Source organism: Lepidochelys olivacea, assembly GCF_965140295.1.
Source record: "Lepidochelys olivacea isolate rLepOli2 genome assembly, chromosome: 5".
NCBI lineage: Eukaryota > Metazoa > Chordata > Testudines > Cheloniidae > Lepidochelys > Lepidochelys olivacea.
In genome coordinates, this window is record NC_140415.1 from 40,844,599 (window position 1) to 40,855,066 (window position 10,468).

At 42.2% G+C, this 10,468-nt stretch overlaps 1 protein-coding gene across 1 annotated transcript; it reads right to left on the reverse strand.

Moving 5' to 3' along the window:
- Positions 1-8,668: 8,668 nt before the first annotated feature.
- Positions 8,669-8,946, reverse strand: LOC311521290 (cytochrome c oxidase subunit 6A1, mitochondrial-like; the record flags this gene model as incomplete). Its single annotated transcript, XM_084629567.1, has 1 exon — positions 8,669-8,946. One exon carries the CDS (start codon positions 8,944-8,946, stop codon positions 8,686-8,688), a length of 261 nt encoding a protein of 86 aa, XP_084485693.1. The 3' UTR covers positions 8,669-8,685.
- Between the last annotated feature and the right edge of the window lie 1,522 nt (positions 8,947-10,468).

Consider the following 10,468-nt stretch of genomic DNA (forward strand, 5'->3'; position numbering starts at 1 on the left):
GACCAGTTCCTACTACCTCATAGGAAGGTTAAAGAAATCCTGCAGTCGGCAGTTTTGTAGTTGCCTGCTTCAAGGCAAATTTCTTTCTGAGGGCCCTTATGGAAACATCACTCTGCCTTCAGACAATCTGTATTTTCATCTAATTTCCATGGGGTCTTCATTGGGATGCCAATAGGTACTTCTCACCTACAGATTTTTCAGGGAGCTATGCCCGGTAATGTGACTACCTCCTCTCATTCTAGAAAGGGTCTTTAGGAGGTCAGGTGGTTTAACACTCTCTTCAGTGGAAGTGAAAGCCAGGATGTAGTCCTCATTGTCAATGGGTGAGTAATGGACCAATGGTAGGCAGCGCTCTGTTGTTCTTTACGTGGGGTATGGTGTGTTGGTCACAATACTATAGTTATCTGGTCATGGCTGGATTTTACCCTAAAATCAGGTAAAACTCAGTGGTTGATTCTAAACTTTTGTTGTGAGGTTTTCAGTTCCTCTAATTCTGATTTTGGGAGCTTAGTAAAGCTTTTTCTGCAATTCAGACACACGGGGTTGGATCCTTAAATTTTGCTTAGAGTTTCAATCAGGTCTACTTAGGAATAATGATTATAGGTTCTTTTTGGGCCGCCACTAGAGAACAACATAATTAAACACATACGTAAGAGTGAATTCATTTATTAGAGGGAAATGGTATACATACACTTGAACCAGTACATTAGACCATGGAGTGGAAGTATTTCAGGTCAAATGGAGGCATTTAGAATCAGGCACCATATTCTGCTATATTTTGCTATGGCTGTTGAAAAATAGAAGCTCTTGTCTCTAGAAGCTACTCTTACTATTCATCTAGTGACATGAGCAAGGTGCCTCTGGTATTTTATAAGGTATTCATGTATGTAAATATTGTCCTTCAGTTACTTTTTAGGTAGAATGTGTTTTAGGTAGAATCTTTGGTTGGGAAATAATATTAAAGAATTAAAAGTAGTAGCAAATGATCATAAGTTTATATAGATGGATTATTTGCCCAGTGCCTCTGAATCATAAAATTAATATGTAAATTAAAATATTGCTTACTTTAATGCCTTGAGATGACAGTTTTGTTGCCATTTGGTCAATTGAGGGTATATATAATGTATTAGCTGGACTATGTAAGGAAGTGCAAAACAGCTAACTGTCCTCCAGCTATCAATATCAGGTCATTAAAATATTTTCATATTGATTTTTCCTCTCTTATCTTGCTAACGCTTCTTGGCATACTTTTATGATGAAAGTCAGCAGTTTTAGGAAAATTATGAATTCCTGACCGTATGTAGTCATCCCTTTCCCACCAAAACTGATTGTTTAAGTTCCATGGGTTCCAAGTAGAAACAAATCAAGGCAAACAGGGTTTGCTCTGGATCTGGATTACATTGAAGTTAGATTTTAGAGTGTGGGTTTGAGGGTGAATAAGGGATAATGCGTAAGCTTGGATCTGAGTGGCAAAATCTAATGTGATTTTTTTTTGCTGGGGGGAGGGGTTAAATGAGAGAGAACTTATTAGGTCTTGTGACGGGGCAAGGCCAGATGGCTATAGAAAAGTAGTGAGAGATAGATATATTAGCTCCAGGCTAAACAAATCCCTGGTACCAGGAAAAGTGAAATGGCAACTGCTCCAGGTCAATTAAGACATCTGGGGCCAATTAAGAACTTTCCAGAAGGCAGGGAGAACGCTAGGTTGATTGGGACACCTGAACCCAATCAGGGGCTGGCTGAAACTAGTTAAAAGCCTCCCAGTTAGTCAGATGGGTGTGCATGTCAGGAGCTGTGGGAGGACGGTGCGCTATTGGACAGACTGAGTAGTACACACCATATCAGGCACAAGGAAGGAGGCCCTGAGGTAAGGGTGAAGTGGAGCTTGAGGAAGTGAGGGCTGCTGTGGGGGAAGTAGCCCAGGGAATTGTACATGCCATGTTTCTAAAAGGTCAGCTACCATACCTGATACTACTAGGGTCCCTGGGCTGGAGCCTGGAGTAGAGGGTGGGCGCAGGCTTTCCCCCACCCCACCTTTGCCCCCTGATTAATCACCGAGACTGGGAGACAACAGAGACTGTGCAAGGAAGGATAAACTTCTCCTCACCCCCCTCGCTGGCTTATGATGAAAATGGCTCAGTAGACTGTGACCCTTGTCTCTAGAAAGAGCAGGATTATGTGGTGGGTCACAGTGAGCCTCTGAGGCTAGCAAAATCTGCCAGGAAATGCGGGACCCACAGAGGCAAGGACAGAGCTTTGTCAAAGTCTGTTCTCATGAGATTTCCAAAAATATTACCTACATTCTTTAAAATGCTCTTAAGATGCCAATCAAATCAGAATGAGAAAATAAGCTTCTTCCCCATTTGGATGTGACAATAACCAAAACCAAAGTGATGGGGTTAAACTTGGGCATTCTAATTCGTCTCTCTTCTCATATCTCTGAAATCTGAAGGTATTCAAATTCAGGTCTGTGTCTTTGGTTAATCTTGGTCTCCATCAGTCTGACTGAATTCTACTTAAGAGACTATAAAATAGCCCCAAAGAGGCTGCTCCTATAATAGGAGGAGTTTAAACTGTATTCACTCATGTTGATGTTAGTTGCTCTTCACCTAAGTGAAGTACATCAAAAGGAAAGAGAGTACACTTAACTTGCTAATAATAGAGCCATCTAATAATTTCTAATCTTAAAGTCAATACCAAAACTGTTTCACAGTGTACTGTTTAGGCACCTAAGCTTTAAACCTAACAAATGACACATTGTTTTCAGATCATTGCTGTTGCTGTAATAAAAGCTGAAGACATTTACTCTACTGTAGATCAAAGTTGTCTCAAGAGTTATATTCAGTGACCTGCCAGATGAATTTGGCATTGTTCCTAAGTGGTTCTCCAATTAAACTGAATTAAAACTTGTTAAATAAAAGTGTGGATGACTGGTTTCATTTATAATCTGTGTATGTTATACAGTATGGATAAAGTGGGGGGTATCTCTATTGCTTATTACTGAAAGAGTAAAATGCATCCATAAGAGTATTTTATCATTGGATTTATTTACTATCATATTAATACACATGGTAGTACAAGAGTTCACTTTTATGTGGATAATTGTATACACTATGTGACGGAGCAAGGCCAGATGGCTATAATAAAGTAATGGGAGACCGATACAGTAGCCACAGGCTAAACAAATCCCTGTTACCAGGATAAGCAAATGGCAGCTGCTCCAGGTCAATTAAGACATCTGGGGCCAATTAAGATCTTTCCAGAAGGCAGGGAGAACACCTAGGTTGACTGGGACATCTGAAGCTGATCAGGGGTTGGCTGAAACTAGTTAAAGGTTCCCAGTTAGTCAGGTGGGCATGCGTGTCAGGAGCTGTAGGAGGAAGTCGTGCTGTTGAAGAGACTGAGCAGTGCAAATCATGTCAGGCACAAGGAAGGAGTCCCTGAGGTAAGGGTGAAGTGGATCTTGAGGAAGTGGGGACTGCTGTGGGGAAGTGGCCCAGGAAATTGTATGCATCCTGTTTCTAAAAAGCCAGCTACCGTAGCTGATACTATTAGGGTCCCTGGGCTGGAGTCCGGAGTAGAGGGTGGGCCCGGGCTCCCCACTTTGCCCCCCAATTAATCACTGAGACTGGGAGACAACAGAGACTGTGCAAGGGAGGGTAGCTTCTCCTCACCTCCCTTGCTGGCTTATGATGAAAATGGCTCTGTAGGCTGTGACCTTTGCCTCTAGAGAAAGAAGGGCTACGTGGAGGGTCACAGTGAGCCTCTGAGGCTAGTGAAATCCACCAGGAAACATGGGACCCACAGAGACAAGGACAGAGCTTTGTCACAACATATACAAAGTACATTTGAGAAATGGAAATCAGATTTTGATAATGTGATAAACTAGCTTTTAAAAATCATCTTCTTATAAACATAACAAAAGTAATTATGTAAATATTGCATGTATATATAACACATAGGCATTATAATGATAATAACTTTGAAATATCTTATTCACATTGTCCTTTATACCTTGAAAGAGTCTCTGATAATCATTGATAGGTGGAATCATTAACAAATTTGAGTTTACTTCAAAGAACTAGCACTCCCATATAGTCTCTCCGACTACTAAGGTCACCTCCCCTTTGAGGAAGAGAACCGTGTAGCTCAAAAGCTTGCCTCTTTCATCGGTAGAAATTGGTCCAATAAAAGATCTTAGAATCATAGAATCATAGAATATCAGGGTTGGAAGGGACCCCAGAAGGTCATCTAGTCCAACCCCCTGCTCAAAGCAGGACCAATTCCCAGTTAAATCATCCCAGCCAGGGCTTTGTCAAGCCTGACCTTAAAAACCTCTAAGGAAGGAGATTCTACCACCTCCCTAGGTAACGCATTCCAGTGTTTCACCACCCTCTTAGTGAAAAAGTTTTTCCTAATATCCAATCTAAACCTCCCCCACTGCAACTTGAGACCATTACTCCTCGTTCTGTCATCTGCTACCATTGAGAACAGTCTAGAGCCATCCTCTTTGGAACCCCCTTTCAGGTAGTTGAAAGCAGCTATCAAATCCCCCCTCATTCTTCTCTTCTGCAGGCTAAACAATCCCAGCTCCCTCAGCCTCTCCTCATAACTCATGTGTTCCAGTCCCCTAATCATTTTTGTTGCCCTTCGCTGGACTCTCTCCAATTTATCCACATCCTTCTTGAAGTGTGGGGCCCAAAACTGGACACAGTACTCCAGATGAGGCCTCACCAATGTCGAATAGAGGGGAATGATCACGTCCCTCGATCTGCTCGCTATGCCCCTACTTATACATCCCAAAATGCCATTGGCCTTCTTGGCAACAAGGGCACACTGCTGACTCATATCCAGCTTCTCGTCCACTGTCACCCCTAGGTCCTTTTCTGCAGAACTGCTGCCTAGCCATTCGGTCCCTAGTCTGTAGCTGTGCATTGGGTTCTTCCGTCCTAAGTGCAGGACCCTGCACTTATCCTTATTGAACCTCATCAGATTCCTTTTGGCCCAATCTTCCAATTGGTCTAGGTCCTTCTGTATCCTATCCCTCCCCTCCAGCGTATCTACCACTCCTCCCAGTTTAGTATCATCCGCAAATTTGCTGAGAGTGCAATCCACACCATCCTCCAGATCATTTATGAAGATATTGAATAAAACCGGCCCCAGGACCGACCCTTGGGGCACTCCACTTGATACCGGCTGCCAACTAGACATGGAGCCATTGATCACTACCCGTTGAGCCCGACAATTTAGCCAGCTTTCTACCCACCTTATAGTGCATTCATCCAGCCCATACTTCCTTAACTTGCTGACAAGAATACTATGGGAGACCGTGTCAAAAGCTTTGCTAAAGTCAAGAAACAATACATCCACTGCTTTCCCTTCATCCACAGAACCAGTAATCTCATCATAAAAGGCGATTAGATTAGTCAGGCATGACCTTCCCTTGGTGAATCCATGCTGGCTGTTCCTGATCACTTTCCTCACATGCAAGTGCTTCAGGATTGTTTCTTTGAGGACCTGCTCCATGATTTTTCCAGGGACTGAGGTGAGGCTGACTGGCCTGTAGTTCCCAGGATCTTCCTTCTTCCCTTTTTTAAAGATTGGCACTACATTAGCCTTTTTCCAGTCATCCGGGACTTCCCCGGTTCGCCACGAGTTTTCAAAGATAATGGCCAGTGGCTCTGCAATCACAGCCGCCAATTCCTTCAGCACTCTCGGATGCAACTCGTCCGGCCCCATGGACTTGTGCATGTCCAGCTTTTCTAAATAGTCCCTAACCGCCTCTATCTCCACAGAGGGCTGGCCATCTCTTCCACATTTTGTGATGCCCAGCGCAGCAGTCTGGGAGCTGACCTTGTTAGTGAAAACAGAGGCAAAAAAAGCATTGAGTACATTAGCTTTTTCCACATCCTCTGTCACTAGGTTGCCTCCCTCATTCAGTAAGGGGCCCACACATTCCTTGGCTTTCTTCTTGTTGCCAACATACCTGAAGAAACCCTTCTTGTTACTCTTGACATCTCTGGCTAGCTGCAGCTCCAGGTGCGATTTGGCCCTCCTGATAACATTCCTACATGCCCGAGCAATATTTTTATACTCTTCCCTGGTCATATGTCCAACCTTCCACTTCTTGTAAGCTTCTTTTTTATGTTTAAGATCCGCTAGGATTTCACCATTAAGCCAAGCTGGTCGCCTGCCATATTTACTATTCTTTCGACACATCGGGATGGTTTGTCCCTGTAACCTCAACAGGGATTCCTTGAAATACAGCCAGCTCTCCTGGACTCCTTTCCCCTTCAAGTTAGTCCCCCAGGGGATCCTGGCCATCCGTTCCCTGAGGGAGTCGAAGTCTGCTTTCCTGAAGTCCAGGGTCCGTATCCTGCTGCTTACCTTTGTTCCCTGCGTCAGGATCCTGAACTCAACCAACTCATGGTCACTGCCTCCCAGATTCCCATCCACTTTTGCTTCCCCCACTAATTCTACCCGGTTTGTGAGCAGCAGGTCAAGAAAAGCACCCCCCCTAGTTGGCTCCTCTAGCACTTGCGCCAGGAAATTGTCCCCTACGCTTTCCAAAAACTTCCTGGATTGTCTATGCACCGCTGTATTGCTCTCCCAGCAGATATCAGGAAAATTAAAGTCACCCATGAGAATCAGGGCATGCGATCTAGTAGCTTCCGTGAGCTGCCGGAAGAAAGCCTCATCCACCTCATCCCCCTGGTCCGGTGGTCTATAGCAGACTCCCACCACTACATCACTCTTGTTGCACACACTTCTAAACTTAATCCAGAGACACTCAGGTTTTTCTGCAGTTTCGTACCGGAGCTCTGAGCAGTCATACTGCTCCCTTACATACAGTGCTACTCCCCCACCTTTTCTGCCCTGCCTGTCCTTCCTGAACAGTTTATAACCATCCATGACAGTACTCCAGTCATATGAGTTATCCCACCAAGTCTCTGTTATTCCGATCACGTCATAGTTCCTTGACATCACCAGGACCTCCAGTTCTCCCTGCTTGTTTCCAAGGCTTTGTGCATTTGTATATAAGCACTTGAGATAACCTGTTGATCGCCCCTCATTGCCAGTATGAGGCAGGAGCCCTCCCCTTCACAGACATTCCTGCCTGTGCTTCCTCCCGGTATCCCGCTTTCCCACTTACCTCAGGGCTTTGGTCTCCTTCCCCCGGTGACCCCAGTGATATTGCTTCACCCACCTAGTCTCTCTGATTGTTTAGTTAATCAACAGTCTTGAGGTTCTTTTGGAGTCCTTAGTGCTATTGGATGTCCAACTAGTTATGGTGGCAAAAAAAAGCCCATTTCTATCTTTGAGTGATACTCCCACATATTGCAGTGATGGGGATCAGATAGATTAATAGAAAATAGATGTTTGGACAAAATCATAAATATCCACTTTTGTCTCAGATTGAATATGGCAATGGACTATAGCCACAGACTCTCTCAATATAACAAAGTATGCAGTTTTTTCATTTGCAGTTTATTTAGTCTAACATGAATTGTACACTATGTACACTGGCTTGGGATACAGAATTTGCAACAACTCCATTCATATTTAATGATGATTTGGAAGAAATGATTTGGAATGATTTGGAAGAAATCATCGCTGATAAAGTTTGCAGATGACACAAAGATTGGGGGTTTGGTAAATAATGAAGAGGACAGATTACTGATTCAGAGTGATCTGGATCTCTTGGTAAACTGAGCACAAGGAAACATTATGCATTTTCATATGGCTAAATTCAAATATATGAATAAAGAACATAGGCCATATTTGCAGGATGGGGGACTTTACTCTGGAAAGCAGTGAGTCTGAAATAAAAATTGGGAGTCATGGTAGATAATCAGCTGAACATTAGCTCCCAGTGTGAGGCCATGGCCAAAAGACCAAATGCAATCCTGGAATGCATAAACAGGGGAATCTTGAGCAGGAGTACAGGGGTTATATTATTTGGCACTGGTGGTAATACTGTTCAGGGCATGATCATCGACACAGAGGCACAGTGTCCCATCTTTCTGTTTAACAAACAGGATGCCCCCCATCCCAAGGGATTTGGAGGGACGAATGAAGCCCTTGGCCAAATTCTTCTCCAGGTAATCCTATAGGGCCTTGAGCTCAGGTTCTGGTATGACTGCTGCTGGAATGCTATGTCCTGTTCTGGAGCCCACAATTCAAAAAGGATGTTGATAAACTGGAGAGAGTTCAGAGAAGGCCCAAAAGAATAATTAAAGGATTAGAAAGATGAGGTAGGTAAAGTAATATCTTCTATGGAACCAAGCTCTGTTGGTGGAAGGTACAAACATTTGCACTACACTAAGTTTTCTTCAGGTCTGGGGAAAGAAATCAGAGCATCTGAGGCAAACAGAAGTTTGGACAGACAGTAAGCATAGGAGGTAACATGTTGTATAGGAGGTCGTTTGAAATGGAGTGAGCAGTAAGAGTTAGATAGCTATGCACAAGGGATTTGAAGTGGGCCATTAAGGATTTTTTTTTTTTGGGTATGTTAGGACTTACTTATGTTAAGTGATCTCCTCTTCAAGTGCAGGGCCAAAGGTCAGAACGCCATTTATAACTTGACAGTACAAGGAATGCAGAATATTTTTTAGATTGAGGGTCCCATACAATGTTCTGGTCCAAAGAGAGCAATGGGCCAAATTGCTGCTGTGGTCCAAGTGTTCAGTGATCCTCTTCATAGCCAGTTGGGAGAGGATTAGTATGAGGGTTGTGAAACAGAGTTTTGTTCCCATCTCCCCATGGGAAGGGCTTGGTCCTGATGCGGAGGTGAGCATAAGGAACAAATTCATCTCTTTCATGTTCATGTTGCATCTTTAAGTAGCAGTTCAGCATGCATACACCGACACCAGGAAGAGCAACCATAAAAGACAGGATCTTCCATGTCCGACCTGCCCCAGCCTCCCTGTGAGCCGCTGCCGACATGATCTGTCCCAACGGGGCTGCAGGCTGGTGTGTGTTACAGACTGTCGTAATGAGCCATGATACCAGTGTCCCTATTAAATCCATGATCTTTAATGGTTAGCACCATTATGAATTTATGTTCCCAGGCTCAACTTTTGAAGGTGTTGTGCAGGTTTCCTTTGAAGATGAATATTGAAAGATCAAACATGGAGTGATCACTTTGTGAAAAGTGTTTACCCAATGGTGTGATGGTGTTTTAGTCTTTTATCATTTAACTGTGAGAGTTCATTTGAGGATACGAAAACATGCCTTATAATGATAGACTTAAGGAGCTCAATCTATTTAGTTTAACAAACAGAAGACTAAAGATGACTTGATTAGATTTTACAAGTATCTACATGGGGAACAAACATTTAGCAATGGGCTTCTCAATCTAGCAGAGAAAGGTATAACATGATTCTATGGCTGGAAGTTAAAGCTAAACAAATTCATACTGGATACAAGGTGTAAATTTTTAACAATGAGAGTAATTAACTATTGGATGCTTCATCACTTACAATATTTAAATCAAGATCAGGTGTCTTTCTAAAAGATTTGCTCTAGGAATTCTTTTGGGGAAGTTCTGTGACCTGTCTAATACAGATATTGAACTAGATGATCACAATGGCTCCTTCTGGCTTTGGAATCTATGAATATTTTACTAAAATACCTGATTTGAAATTTCTTTAGAAATCCTCATTACTTTATTCTCTTTGAGGGAATCAGGGTTTTTTTTATTCCAATACTTAAAATAGAGTTATTTCTGAAAGCTCTTTTTGTACATTGTGGCTCTAAAAGCTGGAACAATCTCCCTCTCTTAATGGAAATGCTGACTTAATACTTTACATTTTCAAAGTACTATGCAAATATTCATCAATTAATCTTATAACATCTCTGTGATTTTAATATATGAGGAAAACAGACAAAGACATCAAGGTCTAAGACAAAGATTTTCAAAAACTTAATGGGAGCTACAAAGTGCTTAGCTCTTTTGAAAATCAGGGAACTTTTTAAGTGCTTAAATAAGGATCTGGTCTTTGGTGGCAGACTAATGCTGAGGAGTTCTTGACTCCCAGCCCTGAACTCAATTCACTAGTTTTAAACATTTGAATGAAATTATTATATTATAAAATTGTTTAAAATATGTGCTGTATGCATAGGAATGTTACTATAATGTATCATTTCTTTTTGCCTTCCAGTATGATGTACTGTTCTTTGTCTGAAAAATATTTACTTTATTATTGGTGTAATATTGAAAAAGGATGATGGAGTGTTCTATAGCTATGTTGTTTGGTTCTGGAATTTACTTCTCAGGGAAGGTCTATATGGGCACGTGCGGGAAAATTAAGGCAAATCAACTAACGTGCAAGATCACTGTGCATAAATTAAAGCAGGTTAAGTTTTTAATTAAAAAAATGGAGTTTCTGCAAATGAAATTTTTCACAAAAATTGTTTGACAAAAGTATTCAGGTTTTCATAGGAAAAAATACAAAATAGAGGGTTT